Source organism: Centruroides sculpturatus, unplaced genomic scaffold (genome assembly GCF_000671375.1).
Source record: "Centruroides sculpturatus isolate CEXI.00-Female unplaced genomic scaffold, Cexi_2.0 scaffold91, whole genome shotgun sequence".
Classification (NCBI taxonomy): Eukaryota; Metazoa; Arthropoda; class Arachnida; order Scorpiones; family Buthidae; genus Centruroides; species Centruroides sculpturatus.
Window position 1 is genome coordinate 911,009 of NW_019384299.1, and position 16,767 is coordinate 927,775.

Here is a 16,767-nt window from a genome sequence, read left to right on the forward strand (position 1 = left end):
ATCTAATGTTCACTCCTTTTTATCATTGATGTAATATCAGTATCTTGAAACATTTATTTATCATAACACGTATAACAGTCTTCTTGCTCCACAATATAAATAACGTCATCTATTATAAACTAATAAACAATATTACCTGGAACTTGTCGATGTGGAGTAGATGCAAGATTTGAGCGATTATTTTCGGTATAGGAACTTGAAGACAAACTGTGATCGGCTCCAAACGTCGTCTCCAATTTTGTCGCTCTAAAATTAAAACAAATAAATAAAAATGAAATATTTCTATATTAAAGTGGTTAAATGTTTTCAAAATCAAACAATATACATTTATAAACACCCAGGCTTAATATACTGTATTTAGGTAACTGGACGATAATCATAATGTTAAGATTACTGACAATTATAAATTTATGCAATTCAGTTCATCCATTCTTCTTTTACTGTTTACGCTCGAAGATAAACATTATATTGTATCCATGTTATGCCAATTAGTTTGTTGAAGATCTCTTGTGCATCCACATATCAGAAGGCACAGTCTTAACGTGCAACAAGGAAGACATTCAAGCGGCCTCTACTTCTTTACAAGTAATTTTAAGTACTATTCATTGTTGTGAACCTTAACAGCATAGATTTTAGGCACACTCAAGTCTTCATAGAGGAAGTGAGTAGATGAAGGACTTGATAATGGACTATGCAGAAAAGTTAAGGTGTCACCATGTACTGTACATGTTTAAAATGTCTATGTTAGCTCTGATCAATTGGTATATACGAGGTCTGTTCAAAAAGTATCGGACCTTTGGTCGGCAAAAATACATTTATTGATTTTGAGGTACAAATTTTGATACAAATTGATTTTGAGGTACAAGGTTATCACGATGGAGCTGCCAAGTTTTGATCGACCATAGATCCAGTCGTTTGCATCGCATAGCATCACAAAGACGACGAAGGACCTCCTGGTAGTACTCCATTGCAATGTTTAGGCCCTGTGGTGCGTACTCAGGACACACCACCCGATGAGAGTCGAAAAAACTGTCAACATGACCTTGATATTGCTGCGGACCTGCCGCGTTTTTTCTGGCCTCGAGGATCGTCTCCGAAAGCCTGCTGAATCTTGCGAATGGTTTACGCTCGGGTATCGCCAAGGTTTTTGGCAAAATTTGATGTAATGCCGCTGCTCACGTTGTTCAGTCATTTTCCAACTTAGTGGAATCTGACGAGAGCTCGCTACATGTCCTCACTCATAGGCCGACGGCCAACGACTAACACTTCCTGCAGGCGGGAAAAAATTCAGGGCTGTGCATGACTGTCCCCTCCACAACTCCACCGAAAGAGGCCTCCCGCGCATCATTGGTTTACGTGGTAAAAATAAAAGTCCGATACTTTTTGAACAGACCTCGTATAATTCAAGGATGAGAAGATTTGGCTTGAATTTGCCATGCCAACTGGCACAAACAGACAGGAACATCCAACATATTCGGCCTTGCCGATCAGAATAGCGTGGACACGCCTTTAGATGTATTTTGTATATAAAATAGTTTAGGATTCTATTTTGTAACTAATATAGTATAACAACTTATTAAGTGATTCTCTAATCAAATTGCAGATTAATCAAAGTTATAAGAAATTTTGCAACTACAGTAATGGACAAAATATCCAGCTTCCAGAATTACCTACTATTTTGAAAATAGCTAGTTCTGGTGAGCTGCAGTACAGCTTTAGTTCACAAAATGGTTACTTTGTTTTGGTTCCATGTCATAAATGTTGCATAATGCCAGTTCCAGTATGTTTTTAATACACCGTATGTCAGCAGTTTTATTCTTTCCGTCATTTAGCCCCTATCCAGAAACCCGTACCGCTTCTAGTCTCGAGCTTGTCAGATATTTGGCCTGGTATTGTATTATACAGCCATTAGCTGTATTAAATGTTGTCTTATATCATAAACAAGCACAAGTAGAATTTTAATATTTCATTTGGTATAATTTGAGTCAATATTTGTTGCTTTTAAAATAATGTAAATTATCTTAATATGGTAAAAACAATGTATACAAATTATTGCATTTTCAAAATAAAATTACAAACCTAATGTATTTTTAATCTAAGCAAACCCAACAATCCCATGATGATAAGAGTTCGGACAGTCAAACTTTTATTGTCATCTTTGTTACTTTTGTAAACATTTAGATAAGGTTACAAAAGTCCTAACATCGGATAATTGTCACTTATACAATAAATTAAAAAAATAATAATAACTATCAATTTAGTTTATATCCAGCTAAATTGTTCTTCATAATCATGTGCGAGATCCACGACTTTTATAGTTGTCGGGAAAAATTTGTAAACAACTCCGATGGAAAAAACCCGCTCTTGGTGAGAATTATATTGGAGGTCACCGTTTGTTTTCACAATTAGGTGGGAAAGTTGACACTTGGTTGATCGGAATGCACCGTTAATGTCAACAGAAGTCGATCACATGACTCCTTTCCCACAAAGACAGTATAAAAGCTCAAGCCCCTGGAAGCTCAAGGTGATCCAAAGGAAGTTATGCTTGTTATGTGTGCATGTTGACTCCATACACCGGACACAGCAACTGAAAGGACATCGCCACACAACAGACCACAACTTCAAAATTCCAACGTCATTCTACAGTTCCTGTGCCGACTACAATTCCTATGGCCCATTCAATGAACTCATATCAGTCATATACTCATAGAAGTATTTGTATTTTAGAGCTTGGTGAATGTTAACGAGCTCTCGAAATAGCCGTTAGAGCTGTAAGAGTGGCCCCTGTATAGTTAACTCATATTTAACCACATTTAAACTTAATATTATTATCACGTCAGGTAACCTAGTTTAATTATTCAATAAATGCTTTGCTATTTTGTTAAACCTGTCGTCTGTCATTGAAAGGACACCTGCCAACTTACCAGCGTACTCCCCACTCGATTTGCCCTCCTAAACCATCCGACTACTCCGAGATCGGGTTTTACCAACCCATGCAGATTAAGTGGTCAGAAGGGATTAACCTCTGACCCCCTGCTTATCTCACACATGTAAATCACTATGATTTAAGAGAAATCTTAGTAATAAAACCAATACTTACTCATTGAGATGCGACATGGTTCTTAAACCCGTATCCTTTTCGTCATGACCTGAAATTGTTCATAAATAATTGTTGAAAAGCTCAGTATAAAATTACGTTTTGATTTAATTTTAAACATCCTTCATAACAATTTTTTTTACAAACTTGTCTTTGTAAGTTGTTTTCTTTGAACAAACAACCTTACTGCTCAGTTCCTTTCCCCCCACAATCAATGTAGTTTTTGCCAGATCTACAGTAGACTTGGTGGATGATGAAGTACCAAGTGTCCAAAAAGTTGCATGCAGCGAGAAACTTGTAATGACATTAAAATTATAAATGCAGCATTGCATACAAGACTCAAGTTGTATCCCCGAGTTTCTGCTTTGCAGTAGACGGCATTACTGATCTCTCGCAGACGTTCTGGTTTTTGGACTACAGTTTTTGAAAGACTTCTTTTCCAATAGTACAATCTCCCTCAGAATCCGGCTCGTTATATCTCCAGACTTCACTCCCTGACTTAGAGACCGCTGGGAGACATTAAACAAAGTAACTTTTTGGACACCTTGTACAAAATCTAATGTATCTGGTTAAAACCATTCATAAAAATTTCCAATGCTCTAACCCAGACATAAATTTGGGTCATCAGAGCAGCAAGCAAATGCCTTTATTACCTCATCCGCCCAATTGATTAAAACTTATTTTTGATAATTCTTCTTATATTTCTTTTAACGTTAACAAGCATTTGGTACTTACTTGAAGATTTTCTCCTGCACAGATATGAATTTCTGATTTGATTGTAAGAGTAAGACATACTCTGCCTCGAAGAATACGTGTCGTACTTGACGCTAGCATTATAGCACTGGAATCTCAAATCTCTCAGTTCGTTTTCTGCTTGTTTCAGCTGAACTCCTAAGCACTTTTTCTGAAAGATACATTAATATTTTATTGAGTAAATTAAATAAAATCTGCAAAATTTGTTAATTATTGTTTCCAAATTTGCCAAATTGCAGGCTTAAATCTTCCTTTAGTTATAGACGTTTGTATTTGTAGAGTTTTAATAAGATTGTTATCTGAAAGAATTTATTTCTCTTAAATATATGACACTCATTTCAAATTAATTTAAAGAAAATTTGATCACTAAGTCAGTATAATCTAATGAAACATATCTAAGTTATGTATGATGCATATAGACAAATCACTTAAAGATTTTTAAAAGATGCATCTAAAAATGGAGAAATTTTATGATGATTCCAATCATTAGGGATATTTTACACTTATTTGCATATCAAGAACAATCAAAGGACTGTAAAATGGTTCAATGTTTACATATGGTAGTTTATAAGAGGGAACATTGAAGACTTCTGAGAAAAACTTTAATTCTATGCAGGAGTTTAGAGCCACTTTTTAAAAGTTAATGGTAAGTGGAACAGTTTTAAAATTGTCACCAAAGAAATATTGTTGACAATTTTAAAACTGCAGATGTATAATTTCCCACTGGCCTCTGTCCTTTCTTAATCTCAAGAATGGAGTTTGACAGATAAAACCGAGACCAGATATGGAAAACTTAGGAGCCGGAGGCCTTGATTAACTACTGTAAATACAAACTTCTGGTTTGGACCAGCAGTCATGTTATTTCAATTCAAATATTTTCTCCTGAATGGAGTTATATAGATGACTGGCATGACACTCTTGTTAACAGGAAAAGTAAGATGTACAGAAGCAAGACACTACTTGAAACAAAGAAGGAAGGCTGTCTTAGCCCCATAGAGAAAAAGGGGGAAAGGATTGGTTGGGGGAGGGATGGGAGGGAAAGAGGAAGGGAAGTGGGGTTCTTCTGATTGCCCGCATCACATATTTTAAAGACAACCAAGTATTTACAGTACGTATAATAGTAACAGAGTGCTTTTTTGGCTAGGATGGCTACTAAATAGTAGATCTCCCTTGACTCCAATGACTACCTTGTGGCCAGGGACTCAGATGAGGGAAATATTTTTATGCTTGCTTAGATTTCTATCAAGGTGTTTAGCTTTGATATCATTCTGGTACTCTACCCTTTCCCTTCTAGGGTACAAAGGACATACTAGTACCTGCTATCAGTATTGAAGCTTCTTATGCTTCCCTGGAGGTGTGTGTGTTTATTGGTAATAGAAGTAAGTGCTCTCTACATGGCCCAGAGCTCCGCCTGGTTGTTGGAGCTTAAAATACTGCTGGTGGGTAATTTGGCTAGAGGCACTTTAGATGACTATCACTGCCCCTGTTCCAGTTTCACTCTTGGATCTGCCTGTAAAAACTTACTAGTCGGCTTTATCGTCTTCTTTATTGTTAATGTTAATTTTTATCTTGCTTAGTTCAGCTGGATGGGTCATGGTTTCAATTCCAGTAGGGTAATTGTCTAATTTGTATTGTTTTATATCACGAATGAGGTTCTGGCAGTCTGGGGGATAGTCACCTTGTTTTATAAATTGACACATGTCCTCAGTGATGTCGTAGTTTGTCTTTATGATTTTCCATCTCCAAACAATATTCTTGATTTTTAAATGGATCGGTATAATATTTGTAATGACAAGGAGGGCATCAGTTGGGACGGTCTGGTATGTTTTGGATATCCGAATGGCCATGCCCCTCTGGACAGACAGAATTTTCTTCTTAGTGTGAACGAGGCCAGCCTTCTTGCCCCATACCTGAGCAGCATAGAGCATAGCAGGCTTAATAGCCCCCCTTATAAATGATCCTTGTGTTCCTGCTGCTAAGGCCCCAGGTGTTACAGGCTGTATGGTGCATTATGTTAATTCTTTGCTTCATTTTTTGCACATCTCTTCTACATGGAATTTCCAACTTAGTGGATCAATGAAAACACCAAGGTACTGGAGATGAGAAGTTATTTTGATTTTATGATTTATCCATGTAAAGACCAAGTGGGCACTGCAGTTGTTTCCTGTTAGCCCTCCTTGTGCAGACCAGCACCTTGCACTTGTTATGGTTAATTGGTAATTTATCGATATTACTCCACTCCAGGATTTCCTGCAGAATCGTGTTTGCCTTTCTCTGAAGCTCGTTGCAGTTCCTGTGCCTTAAGCCCTGGTCACACTATGCAATTTCTAGCCATGCAGGCGACTGCAACTGGAAACAAGTGCTAGTCATGCACGTCTTCTCGTGGTCCCACATTGTTCGTTGACATTGCAACTCAGAAACATGTGACCCTATAATATACCGATAAAATTACAGTAGCTTGTTTTTGACTACTTTCATGAGTTTGCCGACATTTTACATTCTACTTCAGAGTATTTACAGAATTTCCTTATTAAAATAGCAAGCAGTTCCTTTTCTGGAATGAATAAAAGAAAAAAAGGCAATTATTTTAACAGAGCTGGCAAAAATACACAAAAAGATAAAATCTTCGATAAAATGAAGAATTAAAATCCCACAGGTATTCACGAGCCTGAATAAGCTTGATCAATCTCGATTCTGTAAAAGTATTAATCCTCTAACTATCCGCCATGATGAACTATTTTCAATGTTATCACCATATGATGTGACACAAAGGCATTTGTTGATTGGATGCATGTTTGCAATCATTGCGAGTAGAACAAACTTTTTGTTTCTAGTTGTGGTTGCATTCACACCAGTTTTCAAAGGGGGTTTTACTAGTTAATGGGAACAGCCGTTGCGGTTGCCATGCAATTTCCAGCCTGCACGGCTGGAAACCGCATGGTCACACCATGCGGTTTTAGGAGGGAGGATGAGAGTGTCATCAGCAAACCCTTGAATTCTAAGATTCTTGTCGTTATTGGTGTCTATGTTCAAGAGGCTGTCGTAGACAAGGTTCCAAATGCCTGGCCCACAATGGAAAGCTTAAGGACAGCCGTGATTGACTTTCTTCATCACATTAAACGTGTTAGTGAAGAAACCTGCTTTTCTGTTGCTCAAGTAACTTTTTGTGAGATTACAGAATAGAAGGTACCCCCTTAATATTTATAATCTGTTTAAGACTGCCGGCCACCAGAGGTGGTCGAACACCTTTTTAAAGTTCACGCTGATAAGAAAAGCATGGCACTCTTCCTGCCAAGCATCCAGGATAAAATCCTTAGCTCTTTGGATGGCAGTGACCATCAAGCTGCACCTTTTAAAGCCATATTGATCGATGTGATGGCTTTTAGTGATAGCAAGGTGCCAATTTATTCTCCCTATTAGTAATCTATACAAAACCTTCCCAAGAGCAAGGAGGAGACTAATTGGTCTATAGTCTTTTTCACTAACTGGTTTAGAGACCTTGGGTATGAACTTTATGCTTGCCACCTTCCATTGGTTCGGAAAGTAGCTGGTGGATAAGCAAGCATTGAAGAAGGTGAAGAATGCAACTGGGACATCATTGAAAGCTTGTTTGACCATTTTGGCAGTGATGCCGTCCACTCCCAGTGCCTTCTTATTGGCTAGAGAGTGTATAGCATCCCTCACCTCGAGAAAAGAGAACCATTTATCATGCTATTTCCAGTGTAGTTTTCAGTCTCTGTCCTTATGGTTTTCTGGTAATCCAGGTCCTCCTCCAAGTTGTCGTTTGGAAAGTGGAATTCCAGAAGATTTCTGATGCTTGTTACCATATTGTAGTTGTTGGTGTCATTCTTACAAAATATGTGAGGGATGGTGGCTTTATTTCTTCCTTTGTAGATAGTGTTTTAGGGTTGGGACCAAGGGCCCTTTGCCCTACTGAAAATGTCCTTCGGCAAGACACTACTAAAATCAATAGTACTGTGCATCAAAATTTAAAAAATTGCAGATCAGCATTGTGACGATGTCACAATAAATAATTGCTTGGTTTTTTACGAGTGACGAGACTGTGCCTCGTCTATAAAATCACACTACTGTCAACGGCTGCACACCTTAGAGATATGAAAGAGTACATGTCAGGAGTTGCAATTTGGCACAGTGTATTTGGTGCCCAAATCATGCTAAAAATCCTTAAACAGCTCCATACATTTGGTATCTGCCAAATCCCAAGTAAACATTTGGTTAATACCGAGTAGTGTGGATGATTTGTGTGTGAAGAATATTCAGTATTTGCCATTTTCCACTCCTTGTCACTACACTGTGCCAAATCAAAGAGGACGAATATGGAATTATTTGGCAATTGGCAAATACTGAAAGTGTCAAACCATCTTTATATAATCAGAACCTTAATGCAAGTGTAAATTGATCCTAAGCTCACTATATACTTTAATACCATAATTAAAATGTTGTCTAAAGGGCAGTTACTATGTGGAAGTTGTAAGAGATAACGCAACAAGAATCATTAGAGTTGACAATTAAATTCACTTTATAAGTTAATAAATTCTATTAATCCTTTTTATGATGGAAGTTTATCTAATTTGCATATTATGTAATAAGTCAGAAAGTGTCCATATTCTAAATTTAAAGAATACCTGTTCAACTTCTTTATTTAAAAGTAATTCCTGATGTCTTATTTGTCCTTTAAGTGCATTCTTTTCGTTCTGTAATTCCGCCAGTTTGTCTTTTAACAAATTCAATTCTTTGTTCTGTTTCTCCAAGGTACTCCGTGTGGTGGACAAGTCGCTTTCGGAAAACTTCAGTCTGTCAGCATTACTCTTATCTTTCAGCAAGTTATTCAGCCTAACAAATGATAATAAAATTTGACAATAATTTATATATTAAGTAAAAAAAAGCAATAAATAATCATTAAGAGACTTACCTTTCGCATTCTTTTTTTAAACCCTTCTCTTCATCTTTCAGCTTGGTTACTAACTCGTTTGAATTTTCATATTTGTGTAATAAGGCTTTAAATTCCTGATGAATTTGTAAATTTTTTAATTCTGATTCTTTGACTCTTAACTGAAGTTCACACATTTCTTTATTAAACTTGGTTACAGTTTTCTTCCTTTGATTCTACATTAAATGTTTTAAGGGTTTTATTAATAAAATTAAATAAATTCGTTTTTTTATTTATATTAAAATAACATCAATATAGGATAGGAGGACGCTTGTTGTGGCTCATCATATTGGGCCGAAGTGACAGCCCATAATGAAGAACCGAAGTTTCTTATGGTATTCCCCTTTAACAGATACTAATGCACATAGATACACTATGGGAAAAAATATTTCCGTGTCAATTAATGGAATATAACAATTTGATATGGCTGTTTATAGCTTGCCATAATGGAATTACTGTAGCAATCTTTTTGACTGCTATGAAGTTGTAGAAAATTTGAAATCTTTGTATATGGGCATTCTACGAACACATTATCAATGATCAAGACTATACGAACAATCTTACACAGACATATTCAGCTTAAACTTTAAATGAGTTTCACACAAGATCAAAAGTTCCTATCAATATTAGTAAAAAATAACCCAACTAGACAGAAAACTGATAAACCTTTTTGCCTCGATTCCAAAGTAGTCAAAACAACACACTGTGGCTATCATGCTTTAACTTCATCTATACCAAAACATTCTAGAGCCATTATTCCCAAAATGAGTGCTACAAGCCCCTTGAAGGTGATAGAAGACTCAAGAAAGTGCTGGAAGGCAAGGGGCAGGAGAGGTGTTGAAAGAAAAGGGAGACAAATAATTCATTTTGAAAAAACAAATATATGCACTAAAAGGGGTAGTAGTCTGAAAAGTTTGGGAAACGCTGTTCTAAACCCATTATTAGGATTAATTAGCCATTTTTTTGTTACTCAAACACCTTTCAAGAAGCAGCAAATAGGAAAACATACATAAATTTCAATTTAGTATCACCATTTTGCCTTTCTTTTTACTGTGTACATTCAATTGAGAGTGGCACTAAACTGAAGTACCTTAAAACAATGAAAATTACACTTAACGAGGTGGAGACACAAGGTTGAGAATTTGAAAAGGTGCACGATTCGGCAATAACAATGTCACAATGCAAAAATCGTACATTGAAATATTTTCTAATATTATTTGACTGTATCAATTAGAAATAAGCAATGTAAACAGAAAAGTCATAATAGTTCAAAACATCCCAAAACAAAAGAAATTTAAAATTAAACAAGACATCGAACAGCACTTTCCATTTTGTCCTTATTCACTTTTGATGCCATTTGTTACGGAAAGAATTTGTTATTTTATAAAAGACTACAGTCGATCCCGCTATAACACTGTTGATAATTCCGTTTTATATGAATTCAATGTTGTACGAGTCACTTAGGTATTACAAATAAGTGTGCCGAGTTGTGAATGGCTCACATATTTGTAAAATCTAAGTGACTCGTACAACATGGAATTTATATAATACAGAATTATCAACAGTGTTATTAGGGGGATCAACTGTAGTTAAAAACAACAAAAGGTAAGTGGTAAATGTTATACTGGAAAATCAATTGCCATCTTTCAATAAGTGAATTCATCCAAAAAACAACCGAGTAACAATACGGCCAGTTTTGTAAGAAATTTGCCTATTTAGCTACTGGTCATCTAGATGCACCAAATATCCTTATATTTAAAAATGGCAGATTAAAATGGTCATGTCTCAAATGTTGAAAATTTGATTGAAATGATAAAATATGCAATATAAATACCAAATCAATAGCCGGATTCTATTACTGGACTAAGTACTAAGTAATTTGGTGAGAGCGAGGCAGCCACACCACCATCTCTTGTTAAATATAATAATAATAAATAAAGAACGCTAAAGGAATTCGGCTATTTGTTTCATATTTAAAGTAATTATCGGGTTATTTGTAATTATTACATATAATACATACGTGTTCTTCTTTCTTCATCTTTTGTATTTCTTCCGAATGTGCTTTTTCCATTTCTTTTTTACTTGTTTCTTCTTCTTTAATTTGATTCAATAACCTCTCCTTTTCCTGATTCGTCAAGTTGAGCTTATTCTGCAAACTGTCCTTTTCAAAATTTAAATTTTCATTTTTTGTCTCCAACGAGTGCAATTTCTCTCTCAGCCAAGTGTTTTCTTTATCTGCATCCTTTTGCTCCTTTTCAAGACTATTGACTTTACTTTCTAGGAAATATTTACGTCGTCTCAACTCTTCATTCGCATTCCTCAAACTCTGAATTTCTAAAGATAAACTTTCGATTTCTCTCATAAACGTCTGCTTCTGAGTTTCGCTTAACTGAAGTTGCATTAACAGAGCCGAAATCTGTTCATTGAGACATTTTAGTTTGAGTTCGAATTCCTTTTGTTTCTCGTTCTGGTGAGATGACTCTGAATTATTAGTTTGGAAGTAATTAAACTTTGATACTAATAAACTAAACTGATCTTTTAATTCATTAATTTGTGTTAAAATGGTTTGTTGATTTACGTCTTTTGGAATCTGTACAGTAAGTTGCAATACTTCTTGCTGTTTGTTAATGTCATTACTGGTGCAAGCTCTTACCTGATTCAAATCTATTCTTTCCAATTGATTACTATTTAAGCACGCACCTTCTGCAACTAAATTATTATTATGGTAGTAGTTTTTATATTCAGTTTGATGAATTAGTTCCTTACACAATTCTTTAGAGTTTTCAATGTAATTTATCTGTTTCGGTAATTTTTCATGTTGAATTTTCTCTTTATTTGAATGATTTCCAATGTTAATTTTCCATAAATTGTTTTCTTTATCATCATTATTTTCTTTAACGGTAAGCATTTCAATTTTTATGTCCCGAGATGCAGATGTTTCTTTCGTCTGTTGCGCACAATTTTCCTTTAATTTATTCTGAATTAAATCCATCTGCTCATTTTCTACACAAATCACCATCTTATTTTTAATGTCTTTCGTGTCGCAGTTATTCGATAAATTATAATTTAAGGCTTGATTTTCTAATTTTTCTGATTTTATATTCATTTTCTGTAACTGAAGCTGGTTTAATTCATTTTCTTCTGCATTACTTAGCACCTTTTTTTCGTCAGCAATTTTAATATTAATTAAATCTTGAAGTTCTATTAACTTCAAGGTAAGATTACCATTTGTCTCCGATAAAAGATCTCTCTCTTTTTTTAATGATTCTAAGCAATCGATCTGATTTTTTAATGTTTGTTCGACTTCTTGAATCTTCGATTTAAGTTTAATACACTCAATTTCTTTCTGTTCCTTCTCCATTTTTTCAGTATTCAAGATTTCCTCAAACTTCTCTCTCTCTTCTTTCTGTTTTTCTTTGATAGTTGTGTTTTCTTTTGCTAGAAAATTCATTTTGGATATTATTTGTTCATGTTCTAACTTAAACTGTTCTCGCTCGCTTTCAAATTTCTGCATTTGGTTTGTAAGTATCAATAATATTTCCTCTTTATTTTCATTTTCTTCATTCAGCCGAATGTTTGATTCGCTATTACTTGCTAATTTAGAAGTTAAGCAATTAATTTTGTCTTCCTTTTCATTTATTATTTTATCTTTCTGTACAATTAATTCGTCTAATTCTTTAAGTTTTGTTCCCATCAATTTAGACTGTTCGAAATCAAAATTAATTTGGGACGTTTCGCTTGAAACTGTTTCGACGGGTCGTCGATTTGTACCGACTTCCCATAATTGCCCCATTTGACAAGTGGAATCTTTTACGTTTGATATTAGATTAATTCCTTTCAGATTCGACTGGTGTATAATCTTGACGTCAAGATCGTTTTCAGTTTTAATTGCATTGGAATTATTATTTAGGTTATTGCATATTTGATTAGAACTTCCTTGTGTTGATTCATGCTTATAATGAACATTTTCTCCTTGTTCAGTGAGAGAGAAAGCCGTATTTTGAATCACCTGTTCGGAATCTGCAGAAATTATTGCAGGCATATCAATTCTCTTAAGCTTTTCTTTCAATATTTCATTCTCAGTTTCCAGAAATTTGATTCTATTTTGAATATTTTTCATTTCATCTTTGTATAATTTAGAATTCTCACTCTCAAACTGTTTATAGAGATGAAATTCATACTCTGTACGATTGATTATTTTTGAATTATTCTCATTAGCTAAGGATAACAAATTATTAAGTTTATCGACTTCACTTTTATAGGAATTCAATGTGTCTTCTAAACCCTCAATTTCTTCAATTTTTATATTCTTCTGGATAATTTCTTGTTTCAGATTGATGATAATTGTTTCTAGATTTTTATTATTATTCTCACTTTCATCTAATTTCTCTTTATACTCCTTACGAAGCATATCGATAGCATCTTTTAACTCGCATTTCTCGATTTCGTATTCATGTAATTTAATAATAGAAATGTCTAAACTTTTCTTAAGAGAAGAATTATCATTTTCAAGTGATGACTTTTCATTAATAATTACATCTACGTTCTTTTCTAAGTTTTCAAAGCTTTTATTTAGTTTCTCCAGATCTTTTGTTAGGTCTCTATTCAGAGTTTCCAGTTCCGAATTTTCATTCTTTAATGATAAAATTTTTGCTTCCAACTGTTTAACGTCTTCTTTATGAAGTTCTTCCGAACTTTTTGTTTTTTCTTGTTCTGCTAACAGATCATTTTTTAAAGCGTCGTTTGCAAATGATAATTCGTTAATGGATTGACGTAAAGACTCGTTATTTGCATTTAAGGATTCTATATTCGTATTTAAAACTTCATTTTCACTTGTTATCTTTTCGATAATCGAATTAGCTTCATTAGTTTTCTTTAACTGTTCGCTACAGTTTAATTCGGATTTCTGTAACAAAGTGGATAACTCTTGTTTCTCAATTAATAAATTGTTTATGTTATCCTCTAAATTTTGTTTATGCAAAACAGTTTGATTTTCTAGTTCTGCCAACTTTTCAAGTAGCATATTTAATTTGCCACCCAAGCAAATTTTTTCATCGTTTAATTGTTTGACAGTAGAAATTAACCTTTCCTTTTCTTTGTTAAATTCTGTTTCGTTATTTATCAATTTACTTGTAATTTTATCGAGTTCGTTAGAAAGTTCTTCCTTTTCTTGCGATAATTTAGCAATTAAAATTTCCTGCTTACTAACTTCTGACACATAATTAGAGAGGCTTTCGTTCTGCACTTTTAGTTCTTCGTACAGAGTTTTCCAGTTGTGACATTTCTCCATTGTTTGATTAAGATTTTCATTTACGAAATTCAGTTTTTCGACGTATTCCAAATTTGTTTTGTGTACTTTACTAAAGTCTAAAGAAATCTGATTTATTTTATTATTTAAATTTTTGACTTCGGTTTGAAGATTGTTATTTTCTTCTTTAATTTTCAGATTATCTTTGACTAATTTATCATTTTCCATTTCAATTGTATTGTTAATTTCTTCAAATTTCTCTTTTTCTTGTGTTAGTAATTGGATTTTATTCTCTAAGTCCTTTCTTATTAGATTATCCTTTGTTAAATTTTCAATTTGGTCTTCCATCTTCATTTTACTGTCGAGTAGTTCGAAATTCTCTTTCGTTAAAACTGCATTCTCATCCTGTAATTAAATTAAGAAATTTATTAAAGAAAAAAATATTTTACCAAAGACTATTTATTTTAAAAGCTGTTTAATAAATTTGAAATGGCTATATGTTTTGGGATTGACTAGCCTAGAGCTAAATTGTACAATAAATATGGGCAACCTATGGCTGGAGGGCTATGTGCTTTTCCATGGTCCACAAGATCCTTAAACATATGATGTAAATATGTAATTTATGATAATTTCATGCATCCAGCAAACAGTCATAAGGATATACAGTCCGTTTCAAAATTATAAACACACCCAACATTTTTCAATAACAAAAACATTAACAACTGTAATGTATTTATTATATTAGTATGTTGTTTACAACATCAATTTAAACATTTTCTGAAATTTTTAGAGCAATCTGACAATTACAAAAACAATTATCAGAGATTTTCAATTTTTGAGTGTTTCAAAAGTATAAACACATGTGAATAAAACTAGTATAATAATTTTTTTATTAATTGTTAGTTTAATTAGTTGTCACCAGTGGGGAGTATCATTCATTATTAAAAATGTGGCGCCAATTTTAAACGGTTTTTTATGATTTAAAGCAATGCCTCGTGGAAAAACACTACCAGAGTAGGAAATACGTGAAATTTACCAACCAAAAGGATTAGGACGATCTCTAAGACAAATTTCAGCAGCTATAAATCGATCTACACATGCTGTGAGAAATGTTTTAACTCAGGGTGAAAATTATGGCAGAAATAAGCGATGTGGAAGGCCTAAACTCCTTACACCTAGAAACGAAAGAAAGGTTTTTCAGCTACTGACAGTCAACAAGTTGTCTGTCAGAGAAGCAGCATCAACATTGCAAATTGCAGTTTCCCCAGCAACTGTATGGAGATGTATGCATAATCATAAAAATGCCAAATTTACCAAAATGACTGCCAAACTGAAATTAACACAATTGCACAAAACAGCTAGATTAAAGTGGGCCAAAGACAAGATGACATGGAAAGAGGAATGGAAACAAATAGTCTTTTCAGATGAAAAAAAGTGGAATTTGGATGGACCTGACAGTTATAGTCACTACTGGCATGATTTGAGGAAGAACGAAGAAGTCAGAATGAGCAGACAGCAAGGTGGAGGATCTGTGATGGTGTGGGCAGGATTTGGATGGGGAGGTAAAACAGATATTGTATTCATAGAAGGTAGAATGAATTCAGAAAAGTATCAAGAACTGTTGTATCAAAATTTAATAACTTTTGGACCACTTATTGGGGGAGAAAACTGGCAATTCCAACAGGATAATGCTGCCATTCATACATCAAAGTCAACTAAAAATTGGTTTGCTGAAAAAAAAACTTACTGTAATTGATTGGCCATCACGGAGCCCTGATATGAACCCGATAGAAAATATTTGGGGCATTATGAGTTGTCTTGTTTATGGCCAAAACAGACAATACAATACTGTAAATGAATTGAAATTAGCTATTATGGATTGTTGGGAAAATATTAAACAAGAACAACTTCAAAAACTAGTAAAATGTATGCCTGATAGAGTATTTGAACTAATTAAATCAAATGGTGGACCTACAAAATATTGAAACATCACAAATTGTTTTTTTGTGCACATGTGTTTATACTTTTGAAACAATCAAAAATTGAAAATATGTGATAATTTTTTTTGTAATTGTAAGATTGCTGTAAAAATTTCAGAAAATGTTTAAATTGATGTTGTAAATGATATTTTAATATAATAAATACATTACAATTGTTAATGTTTTTGTTATTGAAAAAAGTTGGGTGTGTTTATAATTTTGAAACAGACTGTAAGTGATAGCATTCAAGATTATCTGTAATATTTCACATATATTTTACAAATATAGAATTTTCTTCATCTAGAAGCTACATTAAATACTGTTTAGCCCAATCTCTTATTAAAATAATGACATATGGCCCTTTACTATAGAATACAGAATAGGACGTTAAATGAAGATATATATGAAATAATATAAGGTTTGATTTATCTTAAACTATACAGTGTTACACCAGTTAGTGGAGCAATATGTTGCTGCCATACTCCACAATCTGGCAAGATGTAGCTAGGAGGATTCTGCCACAATATTTGCAAGATTTAGCCTAACAGCATATTGAGGTAACCTTTCTAAACCAGTTTTTATGCTGCTAAAATAAATCCGAATATTTATCTATCTCAATTAATCAATGTTTAAACTACCCCATATAAAAATTTATAAATAAAAATCATGAATACTTTGTTTATACATCAATTACTATTTTATTAGTGCTATACACTAACTACTATTTATAGATCGAAAT

At 33.8% G+C, this 16,767-nt stretch overlaps 1 protein-coding gene across 3 annotated transcripts in view; it reads right to left on the minus strand.

Annotated features, from left to right (window-relative positions):
* Positions 1-16,767, minus strand: part of LOC111634500 (cytadherence high molecular weight protein 2-like) — a 60,848-nt gene that overhangs the window by 2,870 nt on the left and 41,211 nt on the right. For all 3 annotated transcript variants that reach the window (XM_023379400.1, XM_023379471.1, XM_023379327.1), the window contains exons 12-17: positions 10,822-14,454; positions 8,784-8,977; positions 8,497-8,704; positions 3,833-4,001; positions 3,101-3,149; positions 137-246 (exon numbers count right to left, since the gene is read on the minus strand). In XM_023379400.1, coding sequence (XP_023235168.1) covers positions 137-246; positions 3,101-3,149; positions 3,833-4,001; positions 8,497-8,704; positions 8,784-8,977; positions 10,822-14,454 — 4,363 coding nt within the window. The remainder of the gene's footprint in view (positions 1-136; positions 247-3,100; positions 3,150-3,832; positions 4,002-8,496; positions 8,705-8,783; positions 8,978-10,821; positions 14,455-16,767) is intronic.